Here is a 21541-nt window from a genome sequence, read left to right as displayed (position 1 = left end):
AAACATGCAAATTCTTGAGCCTCCTGTGGCCAATAACTTACACAGAGATTAGAATAGTAATGTCACCGTTCCCAGATGCTACCACAATTAATGGGAACAGGAGTTTGCCTTTCTAACTCTGCGTGCTTCACCAATTAACTAGAATTAGACCCAAGGGTCAAAAGTATAATAAAAAGGATCAAAACCCTGATTAATAAATTTCTGATATGGGTTATGTTTCTACTAATCTCTGACCAAAAACAAAACAAAAATATCAGCCACTTACTAATTCATTATAATTTCTCAACTAGAAAGGACTTGGAGGCCACTCAGCCCAATCCCTTCTTTTTCAGAAAAATTGAAATCCAGCAGTATTTTTTAAGGTAAGACAATCAGTTGGTAACAGACTCCGACTAGTAACCAAGTACCCTGATTCCTATTTGGTAAAAATCTAAACTTTTGTTGGGGGGTGCAGGAAGAGCACTCATAAACAAGTACCAAATGAAATATGAAGATTTTACAGAAAATGAGAAAACAATCCGAATTATCTCTATAAATGTTCATTTTTTGGTAAATATGCATTAACAGAATTATTGCCTTACTTTTTAAGCAGAATAATGTCAGGCTGATGGGGTTCAAAGCCCCCTAAATCAAAGGTTAATCATTACAAGCTGTATGTCAGCTTCAATTTTTCCACATCTATAAAAAGAGTTTAATAGCTACCACCAACTCAAAGGACAGATGAAAGATTAACTGAAATCATATATACAAAGAGCCCAGCACAGTGACAGGCACAAAGTAAGCCCTCAAATGTTACCTGTTATCATTATTATTATTACTTATAGGTTATTTATACCATTTTATATTAATAGGTTATTTATATCCACAGGATTATTAACAACTATGTTATATTTCTTACTTGTCCAATCCAGCACATTAAATAAGATGGGTCAAGGGACTGAGCCATTTTGAAAGCTTCATGAGCTTGCTAGGAAAAAAGGCAAGAAAATAATACATCAAGTCATTTTATAAACTTTGTATTAAACCACTTATGTTTAAAAAGCATAAAAGAATAAGAAAAGTCAGACTTGTCAACTTAAATGTATATGTGAAGCTAAAACTTCACTGTTTAAGCACAATTAGCAATACTTGAAATAGTGTTTTAACTATAGTCCAAGAACACTCCTGGGTCCAACAGATTTCTTACAGGCTTGGGGGTTCTGTCCCCAGCGAAAGGGCGATTCAGGAGTCCATCTCGTAGTCAGCACAACTTTTAACTAATGACCCATATATTTGCTAGCCACAGGCTTGAAGGAAGTGACTAAATAAGGCCATATCTATTCTCTCTTTAAGTTTAATTGGGATGATAAGAACTAACACTGAGGATGTCTGAGACACGTACCTGCTACTAGACAAAAAGAAAGGTCAGCATAAATCTGCGCTAAACAGTCTTTAAAGATACCTCATTTGGACACATTAAGTTGCCTGCTTCTTTTTCTGCTACAAAAAATAACTTATATACTGCTTTATGTCATTTTCTCAATAATCTTTGTGTAACAGGAAGCAATCTTATTTTTCCTCTAAAAAAGTAAGCTAATGGGCAACGGTGCCATGCTGTCATAAAACTGTACTCATGGTTTATTAACTAACACCTTGTTTTAAATTAAAAAAAAATATTTTCACATATTTTACGATTGACATTAATATTTCCTTCCTAATCTAAAGCAATCTCTGCTGTGATTTAATGTATTCCTGAGACTATTACTGAAGCTATTTTAAAAGAGTGATATTCGTATTGGCTAAAACACAAAACAGTACAATGTGTTATCTACAGATTTGCAGAAACTTCTAAACATGACCTACAAACACACATCCAACTCCAATTCTCTAAGGTATAACTGTTCAAGTATGACAAATTACACTGTGATTTTAAAAGGGATTAATATTCGCTAAAACCAAATTTAAATCACCCAAGCAAAGGTTAAATTTAAGCTGCCAGAGAGTACTAATCATCACCCTACCCCCAATACAGCCTACATGGGACTCCTCTTATATGTTTACAGATAAAATGAAAAACACCCAAATAATTCACAGAATTATTCTAAATGAAAAATCAACGTAATTGTAGAACTTAAAATTTATTGAGTGGTATGAAAAGCATAAAATAAATCTTACCCATTCATTATTCAATAACATAAACTAAAGGTCATCAAATACCTAGCATATTAGAGAGAATGCTGGACAGATAATGCACACAGTATTTCTCCACAAGAAGGTGAACTGTTATTAAGAGATCATACGTAGAAAATGTTCTTTACTTTTAATATGACAAAACAAACAACACATTTACCTCAATGTTTTCATTTGCAAGGTATAACACTCCCAAGTTGGTCCATGCAACAGCATTCTAAAAAACATATATAGATTTTTATATAAATATATGTATATATAACAGGTCTCTTGTCTACATGGAAGTCTCAGAAAATTATTAACACTAAATTTTGAAGTTCTTTTTCATACGCAGACACACAGAACACTCACAATTTGCTCTGTTTGGATTGATTTGATGAAACAGTGTTGAGCAAGGGCATAATTTGCAATACCTGAAAAATAGAGAATTTGATGAAACTGAATTTTATTACCTGAAATGAGCAAATCTTCTAAAATTGTTGAAGTGTTACTCAATTCTTACCACTGTGACATGAAACCACACCAAGAGCATTCCAGTATAAGTGGTTATTACTGTTGAGTCTCACTGCCTTTTTCAAACACTGAAAAATAAAATTAGATCAATTTTTATTTCTTGGAATGTCACATTTATATCGACATAAATGTGGTTTATGTGAAAACACTATAGTAGTTATCAAAAACATCTTTCAGAAAAGCACTTAGCTTTTCTTAAGTTTATAAAAAAAATTTCTCAAAATCATACGTGTAAAGATTTCTCCAACAACTCTTTAAGATCATTCGTATTGCTGCCTGTTTCTGCTAGATGTTGTGCTTGGCGATAATAATTAATTCCAAGATCACACCATGTATTAGACGTAGACATCAGTTTTAATGCACGCCCGTAACACCTACAGAAATATAAAAACAAACGTTATATTTTTTTATAATGTCCTAACTCAATTTGAATGTCATTGTCTAGCAATCTTTGTTAATTACCTTTCTCCAAGATGGAGGAGCTCATTTTTCTTCAGTACTTGTTTTCCTTCTTTCTGACCTAGAAGGACTCCTAAAACACTAACATTCACTTTAGATGGTGCGACAGCATACAGACTGGTACAGGTATCCCCAACTAGCTTCCAAAGGCAAGACACATCAGCTTGATGCTGCAAAGCCCTGAAAAAAGAAAAGTATGATTCTTATAAGTCATTCCCAAAAAGTATAAAATTCATCTCCCTCATTATTACTTACAATTAAAACAGAAAAATTATACATACAATCCTGATTAAGAGCTAGTTCCTTAAATAAGTGCAGTGAATGATTTATTAAATTCCTTCTAAGAATTACATTTTGTCACCTCCCTAACAGAAAGAAGAAAGAAGGGGAGAGAAGGAGAAGGAATTGATTACTTTAAGCTAAGTGCCAGAAATTTTGCAAACATTTCTTCATTATTTTTTTTAGAAGTAGCAGAAATCACATAAATAAATCTGTAAGCTTTTTCAGAATCAATTTATCTTTAATATTGACTTCTTTTAAAATTATGCTCTTTGTGTTTGTTTAAACAATAACCAAGCAGTAGTTGGTAACTCTCTTAACAGTTGATTATTGTAAATTCAAGTTTTTGCTTTCTGATCTCCCATAAATAAAAAGAGACTAGTAAATGCATGACATATCAAATATACTTGGTGATCCAAAGGATTTTTATGCTCTGAAACAACACCAACCATCTAAATAAATACTAAAATGTGAAAAGTCATATTTACTGAAGTAGGATTGAATGGACAAGCTCAAAAAATAGAAATATTAATTATGATGAAAGGGCACTTCTTTTTAGAATGAGAAAATCTCAGCTATACATTCTCTTCATTTTTCTCTTCTCTAGATCTATAAACACAGCAATTTCATTTAAGCCAAATCTCGATAATCAGCTGTCACGAACAGCTCTGTTACTGGCAGATGGACAAGCAGATGGACCATTTTTCAGAGCCTTTTCTACTCATGGAGTCTTGCCAAAAATCATTTTCCAATCTTCCAGAGAAGTAGGATTAATTACTGCAGTCATCACTGAAAGTCCCCTATAAGGACCAGGAAGGACAATACTATTTGTAGTTCCTTTGCCTAAATATCTTAGCGTAATTTCTAAAATTGACAGCATGAGAAAAGACCAAAAAAAAAAAAAAAAGAGAGAGAGAGAGAGAGAAACAAGCAATTTTAACAGCCTATACTCTTACCTCCTTCTAAGTTTAATAAAAAATAAAACATCTGTAAAGTGAAATAACTTCTATCACACACAAGAATTGTGAATTGTGGTAGTGTGAACTCTCAAGTATAGAAGTAAATATAAATTTTAGGATTATCACTTTAAAGGTTTTATATACCTCCTTGTAATTGGTTGTTGAGTGCTACATGTTTTCCAGAACAAAATTCCCCACGCTAAGGCAGTAGTTTTAGCTCAAGTATCATCACTCAAAGGTTCACATTTACTCAAATATAGTTCCAAGTATGCCTTCTTCACAATACCTTCCTCTTTGGAAAGAGCTATATATTATGTAAGATTTGAAAAGTAGCAATAAAAATTAGTGGGAGAAAAAAGGCTAAGGTTTTTGTTTCGTATTTGGTTTATAATCAAAGCAAAGAAATCCTGGAGCAACCAAATCAAGAGGGAACAGAGAAGGCAGGTAGGAAAAGAAAGGAAGGGAAGCACAAGAAAGATGTTTAAGAGCAAAAAAATTCAAATGCATGTCTAACTTGTGTACTTTCTAAAGTCATCTACCACAAATAACACTCCATCCTAGCTAATGAATTTACAGTTCAATAAAATACCAGATTTATTCAAGTTTTCCTGATTCCTTTTTTATTATTAGATATCACTTTTTTCCTACACAGATTCTCTCCAGGAGCAATCAGATGACTCATTTCCCCTGACTGTCTGCCCTACCAATAAGCCTAAAATAATCCCTTACCACTGAATGTAAAACGTATTGGGCACCTGAAGCCCTATTTCCCAATGATTCCAATTCAAGATGCTTGTATTTTCGGTGTTCTGAGAGAGAACACCAACATGTGGCTCTCAGAGCAGCTACCTCCCTAGCAGATAGCTTCTTCCTTCCCACCCTCCCCTATGCATTCAGCATGGCAGCTACTTAAGAAATTATATTCCCCAGCACAAAATTAATATAAAATATACATTCTAGAATTGGCTAGTCTGTTATTCTTTGTTTGATATTTTGAATAATGATTGCTATATCTAACAGAATAAACACAGAATGACTTTGTAAATTTGGCTTTATTATAATACTAAGAATAGAAACACAGTGAATAATACAAACCAAGTAAAATATTCCAGTGCTTGTTCTATGCAGTCTACAGCTTTGCCATCGAGATAATCGACTAGAGCTGCTTTTGCCATCATGAGGTGGCATTCACCCAAACCTAAAATCAGGTAAGTTTGTGGTTGTTAAAACATGTTAAAAAAAAAATTTGAAACGAACTTTGAAAATGGGGAATTTGCCTAAATGCTATTCTCTATCATATTACTATTTATTAACTATTGGGAAACAAGATTTGACCTTTATATGTTCAAAACTGAATAGCAAACTATATCATAAAAATTAAATGAAAAGGCAATTTCCTAAAGTGCCTATTAAACATTTAATAAATGTGAGTTATCCTTCTCCTCAGGAGTTGTACAATACATATATATTTAAAAAAAAAAAAAAAGGTTTTCAAGGCCTATGTTGCGTATCACTTAAAACATATACTATTTCTGCTTTAAACCTCAATTGTGTATTTAAAAAGCAAAAGGAAATGGAGGAAAGCATATATAATGGGCTCCAGGTTTTTTTAATGGTTAGATATAATTATAAAAATTTTAGATTAACATGCGTGGTGCTATTTCAGTTTATATAACCGAAAATAATTTGTGAAGAATAGGTATCTATGGAGGAACTGAAATATTTAAATAACTATAAAACAATAAAAGTTGCCTCTAAAGTTCAAAAATTGAAAAAAAGGAGCTTTCTATAACTTACAAAACAATCAGAATGTATTACGATATTCTGAAGATATAGTGAATTAATCATCAAAACATAAGAACACAAAAACTCTTGTTTTTAGAGATCCATTTTTAGATCCAATAGTTATCATGCTATTTGTCTAAAAATTAAATCTCTATCATATTATTGACTGTTATGAAACAAGATTTGAACTTTTTACATTCAAATCTACATAGGAACCTATGCTATAAGAGGTTCATACTGGATGCTTGCTGTTGACTAAAGAAGTCCTTTTCAAGTTACTAACTACATTTTGGAAATTTACTCAAGGATCTTATATTTCAGTATCACAAAACTCAGAGGAGCTATTAAAAAGAAATTACCTTTCAAAGCAGGCACATAATCTTCTTTCTTTTTAATGATTAGCTGGTATTGAGCTATAGCCTCCTTATATTTGCCTAGGATTTGCTGTATTGCTGCAACCTTAAACACGCTGTATATGGATTCTGGGTTCAGCTCACTGGCTTTTGTGAAGGATTTCAAAGCCGTCGTATAGCCACCTCGGCTTAGGTACGCCTCGCCTAATGATTCCCAACAATTGAAGTCCTTTGGGTCTGCCCTTAATGCTGCCTGTAAACTAAAATTTCAAAAAACACTAAGAGAACTCAAAGTAATAGAACCACTTCCACATCTAAAAGGAAAATATAAAATAAATAATTCAACTGAATCACATATATCAATAGTTCCTTCTTTTATAAAAGTGCTATTTAAAGCAGGTATACCTGTACATTTCATAACTTGAATATTTTTAATACTATGAAATTTCATCACAAATTTGTCATGAATAAGAACAAAATATTTTTTTGAAGAAGTGCTGATCAGAATTTCTTTCCTTGACTATTTGGAAGAATTCCACTTTCCTACCCTACCAGAATAGGATATATAGGACTCAGCACAGTCTATAAACCCCTGCCAATCCTACCAAAACAGAAATAATCACAGTTAAAAAACAGCAATAATAGACATGCTTTAAATTTCTGATGAAATCCCATTTCCAGGAAATTTTAAATGCCTGTATTCTAGATATTAACATAAATCAGAATCAACTTTGTCTTGATTTTAATGTTTTATTTACCTGTAATTATCGCTCAAACCAAATGACTAAAAATGAGCTGCTACAAATGCCCTCGAAGCTACCAAATGTCTCCCCGTCCAAAAAGAATGCATGTCAGTGCGAGAACAACAAAAATATTGGCTTCTTCTTATTCCTTAAATTTCTGTTGAGAATCTAGTATATGTCTGATATAATACTATTAAGACTACTAGATTGGCTATCTCCTTAACAATAGGATATCACTTAATCCATTATTGCAATTCCAGTGCATTGCACATAATAAGAACCAATCAACTTTAAACAAATTTTGCTATTTTTTCCTTCAAAACACAACCTGGTATGAAGCAACTTGTAAAGTTCATTTTGGCTACAAACAGAGTTTAAGAAACCATTAGGCTGTCACAGAGTTTAAATATAATAAGGTGCCTTACTCAGCCACAGCTTGAGAATGTTGACCAGCTTTCAAGTAGTATAGCCCTCGCCTAAGCCAGGCCCATTTTGCCATTCCAGCACTTGCCTTCTGAGTTACTGCTGTTAGGATAGCTAAGGCAGTTTCCTAATAATGAGAAAGGACTAATATTAGATAAATCAAATATCATAAAAATACAGAACACCTTTGAAAAATATACAAATATATTTTCATTTACCACTTCTGATTTTTTAAACTTACACTGGTATACCGAACTACAGTTTCAACAAAGTGATAAGTAACTTAATGTCTGCCAATGAAAAGAAAAATTCACTGTATAAAGTGACAAAAATATTTCTATTGTATCTACAAAGACAAATAAAAATAACTTTTAAGTATACATATATAAAAAATGCTTTTATTTCTACACTAAGCCTAGAAACAAAAGACAAAAGTGTTTAAGTTACTAGACATACCATCTCTTCCAGCTCCACGCTTAAGTCAACAGCAGCAGCTCCAGATTCAGCATCCGTGTCATCTAACTCAAAAGCTTTCCTGTAACATCCACGGGCTCTGTTTTTATCTCCTACTACATCTCTGTAATAATGACCTAAATAGCAGAAAACTTTGCCCATATATGTATCCAGTCTGGCAGCCTTTGAAATAAAAATTGATAATAACACAATATTAAAGTTTGTCTCTTTAAAAACATGAAAGATAAACACACAGATTAAAGTTTTAGTAAATATACAAAAATATTCCAAAACATCCTTTAATGTAAGATCTGAAACAGACATGAAAACTGGCTGTCACTGCTTATAGAAACTAAACATTAGTGTAAAAATGTTATCTTTATTAAAAGAAATGCAAAACTTGAGTTATTAATATTAGACTAATCTGCTTCTATGAGTCAAGATAAGAAAGTAAGACTTATAAATGTTAAACATCTAAAAAACAAACAGTTAAACATCTAGAATTACACAAGGCTCATATGCCCATAAAACAACAGTAGAAATCACCTAAAAAGATTGTTTTCCTGAGATAATTATGTCTATTTTCCATAACATGTGTTTCTTAAATAAGTAATTTTTACATTTTTGGTTTAATTTTCTCCTTGAAAACCCATACAACATTCTCACAAAACCTTATGTATGAGAGATGACACAAAATCAGTTCAGTAGAAAGTAATATTGGGGCCGGCCCGGTGGCTCAGGCAGTTGGAGCTCCATGCTCCTAACTTCGAAGGCTGCCGGTTAGATCCCCACATGGGCCAGTGGGCTCTCAACCACAAGGTTGCCAGCTGATTCCTCGAGTCCCACAAGGGATGGTGGGCTCCGCCCCCTGCAACTAAGATTGGGGGGCAGTGCCCCCTGCAACTAGCAACGGGCAACTGGACCTGGAGCTGAGCTGCGCCCTCCACAACTAAGACTGAAAGGACAACAACTTGAAGCTGAATGGCACCCTCCACAACTAAGATTGAAAGGAGAACAACTTGACTTGGAAAAAAGTCCTGGAAGTAGTACACAGTTCTCCAATAAAATCCTGTTCCCTTTCCCCAGTAAAAAAAAATAAAATAAAATAAAGATCTTTAAAAAAAGAAAGTAATTTTAAGTACCTAACTTATATAATTATTATTTATGATTTTATAATGAATCCATTTCAACTATGAATTGAATAGTAGCATTTGTTTTTACCTTTAGGAAGTGGGTGAGAGCCTTTGTTTTATCTTTTCTTGTTTCTTCACCCATGAACCAATATGTTAACCCAAGTTGGTAATGATATTCAGCAACTTCAGCATCCTTCTCAAGAGCTCTCTGAAAACTAAGTCACCGAGGGGAAGTAAAAAGGAATATTAAAATATATATGATATAGCAGCCTCCCAGTTCAAACACTCGAAGTGTGTGTGATTAAAGGATGCTGAATTAGAAACAAGTTATTGCCATCAGGATTCAGAATCTAATGAGAAAAAGAAAATTTTGTTTAAGAAGAGGAGCTTTAAAAAAGCACAATGGCCTTTTAGCACTGCCAGTGTGCTTAAGTGTTCAGCGCACACCTAACTAACACGTAGGCTAACTGAACATTACGATGAGCTAATCAGATTTTAAATCCATCATGGAATTTTATATAGTCACTATGCTACATACTAAATACATTTGTTAAAAATATTAATACTTATAGCTTACAAAGATCAATGTATACAAAACTGGATCTTTCTCAAGTCCATTCATTTTGAATTTTTGAAAAATGTAATAAACTAAGATGATTTGATCTATGAGCAATCTATATATCCTTACCATTTTTCTGCTTGTAGATAGTCCTTTTTGGTAAAATGAATCAAAGCCTCCAGCGCATGAGCTTCAGCTAGGTCAGGGTAAGAAGAGAGAACGCCTTCCATTATCTATAAAGTAGAAATCTGTCAAATCCATATTCAAATAAAAATAACTTTTAAAAAAAATCTCAGATTGAATGAAAAAAAAAACCAACCTTTGAAGCTTCATCTAATGAGCCTTTGTTCAGATAAGCCAAGCCTTTGAGAACCAAAAGTCCTGGGATATTATGTGCATCAGAAACCTAAAAAGTAATTGTAAAGAACTGCTATAAATCTCCTTCAATACAATGGAGCAATTTTGCTTTAATTAAAGAACGTCCATAGAAGAGTACAGAATAAAGACTCAGAACTCCTGATTTCTATCACTATTAACAAATCATTCTCTGTACCCTTTTTATTAGGGAAAATTTCAAATACATACAAAAATTAGAGAACAGTATAAAACCACATGTACTCTTGATCCTGCTTCGAAATTATTAACTCAAAGCCAATCTCTTCTTCTCTATACCTTCACCCATTTCACTAAACTCCTACTTAGATTACCCCAGATATTACAACTTTTTATCTGTTACTTCAGCGTCTATATCTAAAAAATAAGTTCATACCTTAAATAACATAATCATACTATCATTATAAACACCTAAACAAAACCAATACGTCTTTAATATCATCAAATAATTAGCCAGTGTTTAAAGCTCTCAGTTGTCTCATAATATTTTAGAAAAATTTATTTTAATCAATATCTAAGCAAGGTACATACATTTCAAATGGCCAAAGGTCTCTTACGCCTCTTTTAATCTATAGGGTTCCCTTCCATCTCTTTTTTATTTCTCCCTTGCAATTTAACTACCGAAAAATATGGGGCATTTGTCAGTTTCTCACAATCTGGTTTTTGCTGAATGTATTCTCATGGTATTGACATGTTCTGTAGTCCCCTGTATCTTCTGTAAATTAGTTAGTTCTAGAAGCTTGATCTGATTCAAGCTTCTGATTCAGGTTTGATGTTGTGGAAACAATACCTCAAGTGTACTTGAGTTTATCTCTGGTTGTCTTTCTTTTCGTGGTGTTAGCAGCCATTGATCCTCAATGCCTAAATCTATTCATTTATTACAGATTGTAAAAATTGTGATTTTTTTTTCTCATTCTGTCATTCATTTGTGGAATACTTCAACAAAGAGCAATTTCCTCTTCTCTACCATCCATTTCATTATTTTTAGGAATAGTCCATATAGGAAAGGCAAGATAAATGTCTTGATTGTTTTCGATTCGTTTCTTAGCATCCTCCAAAATTTATTTTATTGAGAATGTTTTGTATCATCATGAATACATTGATTTAAACATATTTGCTGTCTTTAATTCATTGCAGTTACTGGTGCTCAAATCATCCACTCTTCCGCCAGTGAGAAGAATTTCATGCTAGTTCCTAAGCCCTTCGGACACAATGCTAGCAGCCTTTTATAGTTTCCTTGCTTTCTAGCATTAAAAGATGTTCTGGACTCATCTCATACATTTTCTGTCTCAGACCTGGACTCGACCAGTTCTCTAAGTAACATTTCATTTTGTTTTTTTATTTAAAAAAAAAATATATATATATATATATTGGAAAGACCTCTACAAAGCACTCACACAAAACATATTATTGGTGGTAAGACAAGTAGAAAACAAGAAAATAAGATTAAGTTCTTGAAGGATGCTGGCAACTATTCTAATTTTAAAGAAATAATATGAAATGCAATGCCCTTTGAAATGTACAAAACAACAATTTCTTTAAAGTCAAAACCTTGTAATATACTAAGTAATCTAATTTTACATAAAAAATGCTCTCATCTGACAAAAATCTTTAAAGGCACTATGTTATCATTCAAAATTTACTAATTAAGTTTTTTGCTAGGGAATTTCAAAGTTACTTGAACAAAAAACATTAAGAAATCACTTCCTTTCTTAAATATCAATCTTCTTCTGAGTGTTTTATTAAATTGAATAAGACAAATAAACAATGCTCTCTACCATTAAGTATCCTTAATAATATTTGTCAATAATCTATGAAATATTTTCCATAAGAAAAAAATTTACATTCCCAAATTAGTAATGATGAAGTAGTAGCTTAAGAAGGTAGAAAGAAAAGAGAACAAGAGCAAGAACTAAAGAAACTGCATCATGAAGAGCACTATAAGTACTTAACCAAGAAGCAAATAAATTACTTTAGGAGCTTCCCGGGTGAATGATTTACAAAAGTGCAGATGCGGTGAATTAATACCTCTAACACAAAATTCTTCTAAGTCCCTATTTATAGTAAGGAAAAAGTGGCTGATGCCTGGTTGATTGGAAATGAAATAAGGTTAAGGGGAAAATTCAATAATAAGACTACCTGATCAAGAGTACAGATTGCTTCCTCTGAAGATTCATAATCTGAGAGTTTAATCAAAGCCTCTGCTTTTAAACGAAGACAAAGATTCTTCTGATGAAGACTGCCACCAGACACATGAAGATTATCGATGTTCTTCAGGGCTGACAAAATTAAGAACATCTGAATGAAGACAAATGTATCACTTCACTTGTTTTTCTTTTTAAGGGAAACATGTAATAAATTGCACACACAATAAGACTAAATTGCCAAAACAATATACATAAAGAATAACTCAAAGCTAAATATAAATTATTCCCCAAACTCTTTATGAAAATATCTGAATATAAAACAGGACAGATCTAAATTTAAAACCTTTATCTTCACATGATATATAATAAAACTGAACATCATAAAAACACAGCAATGGCTATCAACAAGGTGTGATCAAACAATGCAGTGAATATTTAAATTAAAAAAAATTATTACAGTAAAAGAGACATTACAATTAATCCTCCTCAAAATACTGCCCCCTACCCCTGCTTCAAACACACTTATCCCATCATTCTTGCCACTTTCTGAACGTTCTGGAAGTCCTCTGTCAGTGTCTTACTGTATTTCCCTGAAAATAAGACCTAGCCGGACCACCAGCTCTAATAAGTCTTTTGGAGCAAAAATTAATAATAAATATATTATATTATATAATTATTTAATATAATTATATAATTAATATAATATAAATTAATAATAAATAATTAAATATAGTAAAATAAGACCGGGTCTTATATTAATTTTTGCTCCAAAAGACGCATTAGAGCTGGTGGTCCGGCTAGGTCTTATTTTCAGGGAAACACGGTAGTTGTGCTGTCGTGGCTGCCTCGATGTCCTGAATCAATTCAAAACGTTTACCTTTCATGGTCATTTTGACTTTGGGGAAGAACCAGAAGTCTCACGGTGCCAAATCCAGTGAATAAGGTGGATCAGAACACGCTGTAATGTTGTTATTGGACAGAAATTGCTGTACCAGAAGTGATGTGACACAGCGGCTTTCTGTTGTGATCACAAAATAGGGTGAATGCTGCTGCTGAGTGCCATCCACCGGGAAGGCAGGGATCTTCAATATGGGAAGTGGCACACTGAACCTTAGTAATATTGTGTGACAAGTTTCAACTGTCAATTGGCTGTGAGCTCCAGTTAAGAGAAGGTGCACTTAAAAGTGTGCTGTAAATCATGGATGACGAACAATACATTAACATAAAATGGGTGAACGGTTTCATCCTCCATCATGACAACACTCCATGTCACACATCACTTCTGGTACAGCAACTTCTGTCAGATAAAAACATTACAGTGTGTCCTCATCCACCTTATTCACCGGATCTGGCACTGTGTGCAACATCGGGCTCTTTCCCCAAGTCAAAATGACCATTGAATCAATTGAGGACATCGAGGCAGACACAACAGCGCAACTAATGATACTCAGGAAAGAGGACTTCGAGAACTGCTTCGTAAAGTGGCAAGAACAATGGGATAAGTGTGTTTGAAGCGAGGCACAGTATTCTGAGGAGGATGAAGAGCAATGTGTCATTTACTATGACAATTTTTTTTGATTTAAACATTCACCGTATTTTTTTATCACACTTAGTACATCTGCTACATAACAAAGGTTAGCCTCAGTAAACCCATCTGTAACAAACATAGCAAATTAAGGATCATGGAAGGGGAAAGAAGCTGAATTAGAATGGACCAGGGTGAACTGTTTCTCAACTATAGCAATTAGGCCACCAGCTGATTAAGAGCAGTGAATCACTTTTTGTTATTTTCTATCTCATCATATTCACATAGGCTACAAGATGCCATTCCTTATCTACACCAGAGGAATCAAGAACTAGTGAAGGTCCTAGGGCCACACTAGGAACTTCCTTGTTACAAAGACAGCACCACCACACAAGCCAAAATTGATTGTCAAAATTCCAAGGGCGGGAAACCTTTGATAAATATTCATTGTCAATTTAAAAATACACTAGTAGACATGCATACAGACTTGGCATTTTTTTCAGCTCCTTAATGAAATTTAAGTTAGTTGGCAACTTAAAATACAAAATACACAGTAGTCTTTAAGATATATCTTTTTTTTAAAACCACTGTCTTTCTCTTTTAAGATGGAAAGAAACAGAGTTGGCCACCCTTAAAGATGTCAAGGGTACCTTGATTGCACGAAAGAACAGCTTCCTTAGGTCTATGCATTTTGACTTGGGCTTCTGCCAGATGATACCATCCAGTTGTGCAGAGAGGGCTTTCTTTTAACCCTAAAAGGATAAAAGCAATAATAAAATCCAAGGTTTCCACGACTACTGAGATGAATGGCATCACCTCTACTCCCCAAATCAGACTCCTCCCCTGTCCCTCATCTCTCATATCTAATCAATTACAAAGTCACACTGATTGCAGGCCCCGATTCATTTCTCTGCCCCCACACTGCAGTTCAGATCTTCCTCATTTTTATCCCAGGTAACCGCAAGTGCCTGCCATCCACTCCAATTCATTCTCTACCTTGTAGCCAGACTATTAAATGTGAGTATGAAATCACTCTGCTTAAAAACTACTACTGGTTCCCTGCTGCCCTTAGCATGCTTAACAAGATTTGCAAGGCCCCTTCCCAGCCTCAATTCTTGACCCTTCCAGCTGCAATACTTCATTTGCAAATCTTGCCGAGTTGCCAGCAGTTCCCTGAATACCAGCTTTCATCTCACCTCAGGCTATTTCGTTTATTGGCCTGAAATGCTCCTCTAAGCGCCAAGCTTGTATTTGTCATTCAGATCTCAATTTGAATGTAAGTTCATTCAGAAACACCATACCTGGCTCCTGACAACACGAAGGTAAAGACTCTTAAGGATAGAAATATTATTATCCTTATTTTATAAATGAAGACACTAAGATACAGTTTAATTTTCTTAAGGTCTTGAATTAGTGAGTGGCAGAGCTGGAATTCAAACTTAAGCAGACTCCAGAGTATGTAACTTCAATTTTCTTGCTCCTATCTTAAATATACATTTCTTAAAGAAAGGCCCAAAGATAAATGCCTATTGACTGAATAACAACTATCCCTCATGTTACATGCTATCCACTGTACACTTACCTTCTGTTAAGTTCCTAACTGCTTCTTCGTACTTTTTGTCTTGTAATGCTTTAATACCTAAACCAACAAGGCCTGGGCCACTTTTTGAATCCATTTCCACTAGTCTGCAACAATACTGATGTCCCTCATCAGTAAGACTTCCTGGAATTAAAAGAAAAAATGATTAGCATACATACACCAAATTTCTAAGCACCAAAACCTATATACTTAAATCTCAAAAGCTGTCTTACGCATCCCCCACTATCTCCTGAGTCCAGGCACTCAAAACTGAAATAAACCACCAAATGTAGAAAATATTAACGTTTCATAGAGAAAATTATACTCCTTCATCTTCTTAAATATTATAAGTAAAAACCACTTTACCCACAGCAGTATGGGTAAACAGAACTTGAAGTCATACTCAAGAATTTCAAAAAAGAAACCTACTACGGCTACTCACCACTAGGCTAAGATACACAGCCTATTTCTGGCCAGGTCTCCCTTTCCTATTCAGCAGTAACAATGCTGATTGTTAAATGAAGGAATTCCTATCAAAGAGCAGTGTCTTCACCACTCTCTCTCCCTGGGGAACCATGTACTGCTAGAGACATGGCAGCCAAGAAGCCAGGCCCAATGGACTCTTCCAGCATCCTGGGCTACTTACTCCTCAGGATACCGCACAAAGGCTTAGTGACATGCATCTGAAGTTTACAAGTTCAGCAGTACATTTCTGCTATATAAGTCCAAGCTTATGTAATAATCATCCAATGCCAAGACTGATTTCAAATTTATTTTGGTATAATAATTTAGTTTAGAAAACATTATGTGGTTTGTTATATTTCCATTTTCTCCAATTTCAATCAATCTCAGGATTTCCACTCCCAGAAAAGCATAAAACAAGTAAAATATGTGATTCCTGTTTTGAGAATAAACGGTGAATAGCCTTCATCACTTTAATAAACTGTTAAATCACTTAGGGAAATTCTTAAAACGTAATTAAGAGACTACAACTTGAAGCAATAAATAAAGGAAGCAAATAAAAATAATTGATCTGAAAAAAGAGACATGATGCTTTAATATCGATATATAACATAGAGCCCCAGACTACACGTGGATCCACTGTTTCAGTCACAGAGGTCAAAGGTAAATTTTTAGCCTGATACCAGTTAGCTTATATATTGCAAAATTTTCAAAACCAGATACACACCAACTATATATTGATTTAGAAGTCCAAGTTAGCACCAAAAATTTGGAAGAATTCATAATGGCTAAAGAAGTAAAACTTCAATACTGTTTGATGAGATATGAAAAAAATTGGAAGAAATACTACTTTGATTAGTAAGCCAATAAAAAAAGACATAAGCCTACTACTACCAAGCTTTCTTATCTTCCCTCATTCCAGCAATAAAGCAAAACACAATAAATCAAAAAGGTCATCCAGCATGAAATAATATTAATCAGATGACAACTGTGAAAGCTATACACTACTTGTTTTGTGAAGCTTTCTGCACTGAGTCGTTTTAAAAATGAATCTTCATGCCTCAATATGCAAATGAGGACAAAGCAGAATGAAATATATTTGTCTCCAGTGGAAGAGAACCCAGTGATTAACTGCTGTTAAGTAGCAAATTCTACAGATATTAAAGTTCTCTGGGGGAGGGATAGGTCAGCCATAAGAGACCCTACAGATTTTCAGTTCTTAATACACAGAAAGTTTGGTTTAGAGGAGCAATGAAAAAAGAAAAAAAAATCATGCAGCGTAGTTTCCTACTGTTCTGCATTACCTATTAAACCTCCACCCCAAAATATTTATTTACCTTAGAATGTACTAAGCCTGAACTGCGCCATTCCATAAATTCTTACTATCAACAACTGAGCAGGGAAAGAACCCCTCCTTGATGTACCATAGTGTAAATATCCACCCACCTACTCCCCTTTGCAAGAATGATTTTTTTCACACAAATCAACACACTCTAATCAATCAGCACTCTCCCTTTGCTCTCTCTTTATTAGAGCACTTGGTCAAGTACTGGATTTAGGTGCAAAACTATGCTCACTATTTGTTGACCCCATTTCTTTTATAATTTTGTAGGCTTTTTGGAATGTAAAGACCATGTTTACTCAAGAAATCCGTATCACAGACATGAATATGCTTCTTGAGAAAGCATTCAGTTGTTCCCAGAAAGAAATTTCAAAGTATCCTCTTGTGCCAGTTGGCATGTGAGCAGGTCAAGAATGAGGGAATGGTACAAACCACTAATAGCTGAACAGGCATAGGCAGAAAAGTGAGTACCAGCCATTAATTTCTCAATAGCAATTTTAACAGCAGAAAAAGGAGTGGCGGATGGGCACCAGAGATCACACAATAATCAGCCCAGTTATATTGGGAACACATTGGATCTCACATTAAAATTTGAACACAATGGGTGATTTTGGAACTATGCTTCCTATCAGTGAACCACACAGACAGACACACACACACACACACACACACACACACACACACAAATTCATAAGCATACTCCTTGTACTGAAAGTCTCTTGCATGCCTCATCCTCCTTGACCTCAATGCACCGTTCATAATGTTAACTAGCCCTTTCTTCTTAAAACTCTCCAGCCAGACCACACTTTTGCAATTCGTCAACTCCTCTAAAAGCGGACTTTGCTTTTGCATGGTTCCTTCTCCTCTCCCTTAAATGCAGTCAGTCAAGGCCCAGGATTGCTTCCTTTTATACCTGCTGACCACTTCTTCCTACTCTTTTCCAATCATAGTAATTTAAATTCCAATTCAAACACTTTGATAAGAAAAGGTAGCCCGAATAAACTTTATCCTAATCATATAGTTGCTCAATCTGTCAGATCTCTTTTCTGAAATGCTCTTGCCTTGCCTTCTGTGTTACTACTTTGCCTCAGGCCCCCACCTTCCTCACTAACCTCTCCTCTCCTCTGTCCTGTTTTCCTCCTTTCCCCTTCGAGCCAGCCAGCACGGTCCAGGTAGTTTTCACCTTTTTGCCCTCTCGTCATCCTCTGAAGTCACCGACCCTACTCCACTTTCACCTGTTGTTGTGTACTGGTTTGATATTTTTTCAAATCTACTTGTTTGTAACAAAAATGAAGTTGTTTTTAAGAATAAAGTTGTTTTGATATAAGAGTGAAGTAAGGTGTGTCAGGATACCTTCCTCTCATCTGTTGTTATCCATAAGCGCTGCTAGGGGCTTATCCATACAAAAACATCTGCAGAAGCATCGACAGCAAGGGAACATGTGGACTATAACTACTGAGAGTCTGTAAGGACTATTCTAGAGTGTTTGGACTGCAAGGCAAGCCTTTGGCTGATCTAAATTCTCTCCAGACCTTCGGGGCACGAGCTCCTGCCACGGTAAAGGAGACTCTTCTACCAGCGGGAGTGAAAGCTGTGCGTCGGCTCCTCTAAAGAGCCCTGTTGGCCAACACCAGCGCCACATGCTGTAGCAAACAGCAACTCCGTGTTTGTGCTGGCAGCTGGAATACCTGTCAGTTGGTTAAGCCATTCCTGCCTTAGAAAAGAACCAACCTTGCATACAAGGTACACCTCAGCTAAATTTGGACTTTATTCCTTTCATCTCCCCTTGCCTTAAACAATAGTGTGATTAATCTATCATTGATTTGGAGTATGTCATTTCATTATTGGCTTAAGAGACATTACCCTGTATGTTACTAGCTTGTGAAATTCCCACAGTGAACCTGTGTTAAATAAATTACTGGCAAAGATAAACTCAGTCTCCGAACATAACTGGCTGCCCACAACCAAACACCTCCATAGAAATGACTTCCAAACCATATGTCTAGCCTCAGTACTGCTCTCTCATCTGCAAACCACTGATGGACAATTCCCTTTGAAAGCCCATTAACATCTCTCAACAACTTACCTTTCATACAAACCAGCACTCTAACGGCAATTTTCCCTCACTTATCTCTAGCAGATTTTCAACTATTTTTCTATTATGAAACATGTAATTGATTGCTATTCACATACAAAGTATCCCATGTGAATACTCATTTATGAAAAACATTGAAAAATGTGGATTAGTAAAGCTCTGCAATAATTTAGAATCACTACCACACTGGTGCTGGTACTGTTATTTTTATTTCAGTGACTGACTTCTGTGAACTTTGTTCACATCAGGTGAATATAGGCCTGAATAGCAGTGATAGTCAAATTATTTAAACAACAACCTGTTCAGCACAGACACTGAGAACAAGAAGAGAGGCTGTTGTGAAAACCAATATGGTTCCTCCTATAAACTGTCTGGAAACCAGCCTTGGGCACAACACATCCACAGCTATAAGTTTTAGCAATTCCCAGCAAGCGGGCTGTCATCACTTCTCTGTTCCCCTGAAGAAAGCACACAAGGGAGCACGAGCATGAAGCAGACACTGAGACGCTCTCTGACTTGAATCTGCTCTATTTCATTAAAAAAGCAATCAAATATATGGTGATGGAAGGAGAACTGATTCTGGGTGGTGAGCAGACAACGGGATTTATAGATGATGTAATACAGAATGTAATTTTACTAACAAGTGTCACCCCCAATAAATTAATTAAATAAATAAATAAATAAATAAATAATGAAAAGGAGAAAAAAAGAAGTAGATCATTCACAAACTTCATTCCTGTATGACATTACAATATTTACAATAATGCACTTGTGACACTGACATGACATCAATGCTGAGAATACTAATCTTTCACAAAATCCTTTGCATGACATTTGGACTTGGACTATGTAATATAGTCCAATCTATTTCACCAAAATATATCATTAAATATTCCTTCTACTATAGCAAATAAAACTGTATTACTATTCCCCAAAACTGCACCTAGCTCAATATAGCTCATGCCATCTGGAGTACATTTCACCTCTTCCTGTTTATCTAATTTCTATGGAAAATTCAAGACCTTCTCCAATTTTCACCCTCAAAGATTTCACTGATCAACAACCCATAATTCCTCTGTATCAGTACACTTTCCTATAGTTTTACTGTATTTTCCTGTATTTATATACTTTCCTGTATTTTTCCTATACTTTCCTATGTACTTTCCCTTTCCTGTGCACAGAGACAACATATCATACGTCCTTTTACGTCCAGAAAGCCTGAAACAATAACCTACCTGTAGTAGGCACTGAAAGGATGTTTGATTGATAGCAAACCATGCCCATACACTCCCATGCCTCTAGGACACAACATAATAAAGAAATTACCTGATTCAATTAAATGCAAACAAAGCACTTCTAATGGATATTGTACAGTGGAATAGATGCTTAGCATTCCTTCGCAGGCCTTCTTCAACCTAGCAGTCTCATGGGGAAACTTGAAAATATAAAAGTAAAATAAACTAAGTAGCAGTAAAATATACTTCTGGACACTTTCCTATTTAGAATAGTCACATTAGAGACTTTAAAAATCAACTTACTTTGGACAAACATTCAATGAAATGTCTATAAAGTGCTTGGTGATCTTCACTAGGAATCTTATGGGATAAGTCCAGTGCATTCTCAAAAGCAGTTAAAAGCTGAAACAAATAAACAAAAAAGCTATCATCTCTACCATATTTAAACGAAGAATTTTAAAATAGTCAAACGCAAAAGACTCCCTTGTACAAACTATACCCTCAACTAACTGCAACTGCATTTTCTAATATGGCCTTGACAATTTCAATGAGGAAAAAATATATATATGTAAGTTTTGGAATACATTCAAATTCCACTGGCCAGCAGACTGCACTGAACTAAGAAGGGATAACTATAAATTAGCAACATTAATTCAATAAAACATTCTTGTGTTTTCTGTTCCCTACAAAGTAGTCAACCAGAGAGGTATGGTCTTATATGCCAATATAGCTATTACTGTTCAGATAATTTTTAAAACATCTCTTCTGAAATCACCAGCATGTTCTTTGGAACATCTTCAATGGTAGCAAATTTTCAATCTTGAAAAAAAAGAAAACTTGATGAAGTTAAGTTCTACTTTTGGTAAAAGAAAACACGAGATATGACTAAACTACAGGCATAATGAAATAATTTCTCTTACACAGTATCCTCTTCC

At 34.7% G+C, this 21541-nt stretch overlaps 1 protein-coding gene across 6 annotated transcripts in view; it reads right to left on the bottom strand.

Annotated features, from left to right (window-relative positions):
- Nucleotides 1–21541, bottom strand: part of SKIC3 (SKI3 subunit of superkiller complex) — a 76269-nt gene that overhangs the window by 37679 nt on the left and 17049 nt on the right. For 5 of the 6 annotated variants that reach the window (XM_081053094.1, XM_081053095.1, XM_081053097.1 and 2 more), the window contains 18 exons: nucleotides 20910–21008; nucleotides 20698–20806; nucleotides 15476–15616; nucleotides 14544–14645; nucleotides 12361–12500; nucleotides 10148–10234; nucleotides 9958–10061; nucleotides 9358–9484; nucleotides 8140–8319; nucleotides 7686–7810; nucleotides 6524–6777; nucleotides 5475–5577; nucleotides 3145–3321; nucleotides 2912–3056; nucleotides 2672–2750; nucleotides 2521–2582; nucleotides 2330–2386; nucleotides 899–967 (listed from right to left, as the gene is read on the bottom strand). In XM_081053094.1, coding sequence (XP_080909220.1) covers nucleotides 899–967; nucleotides 2330–2386; nucleotides 2521–2582; nucleotides 2672–2750; nucleotides 2912–3056; nucleotides 3145–3321; nucleotides 5475–5577; nucleotides 6524–6777; nucleotides 7686–7810; nucleotides 8140–8319; nucleotides 9358–9484; nucleotides 9958–10061; nucleotides 10148–10234; nucleotides 12361–12500; nucleotides 14544–14645; nucleotides 15476–15616; nucleotides 20698–20806; nucleotides 20910–21008 — 2160 coding nt within the window. The remainder of the gene's footprint in view (nucleotides 1–898; nucleotides 968–2329; nucleotides 2387–2520; nucleotides 2583–2671; nucleotides 2751–2911; nucleotides 3057–3144; nucleotides 3322–5474; nucleotides 5578–6523; nucleotides 6778–7685; nucleotides 7811–8139; nucleotides 8320–9357; nucleotides 9485–9957; nucleotides 10062–10147; nucleotides 10235–12360; nucleotides 12501–14543; nucleotides 14646–15475; nucleotides 15617–20697; nucleotides 20807–20909; nucleotides 21009–21541) is intronic. The other variant, XM_081053099.1, reaches the window with a different exon arrangement.

The sequence above is a fragment of the Rhinolophus hipposideros genome, assembly GCF_964194185.1.
Source record: "Rhinolophus hipposideros genome assembly, chromosome: 7".
NCBI lineage: Eukaryota > Metazoa > Chordata > Mammalia > Chiroptera > Rhinolophidae > Rhinolophus > Rhinolophus hipposideros.
This window is presented reverse-complemented; position numbering and strand designations above follow the sequence as displayed.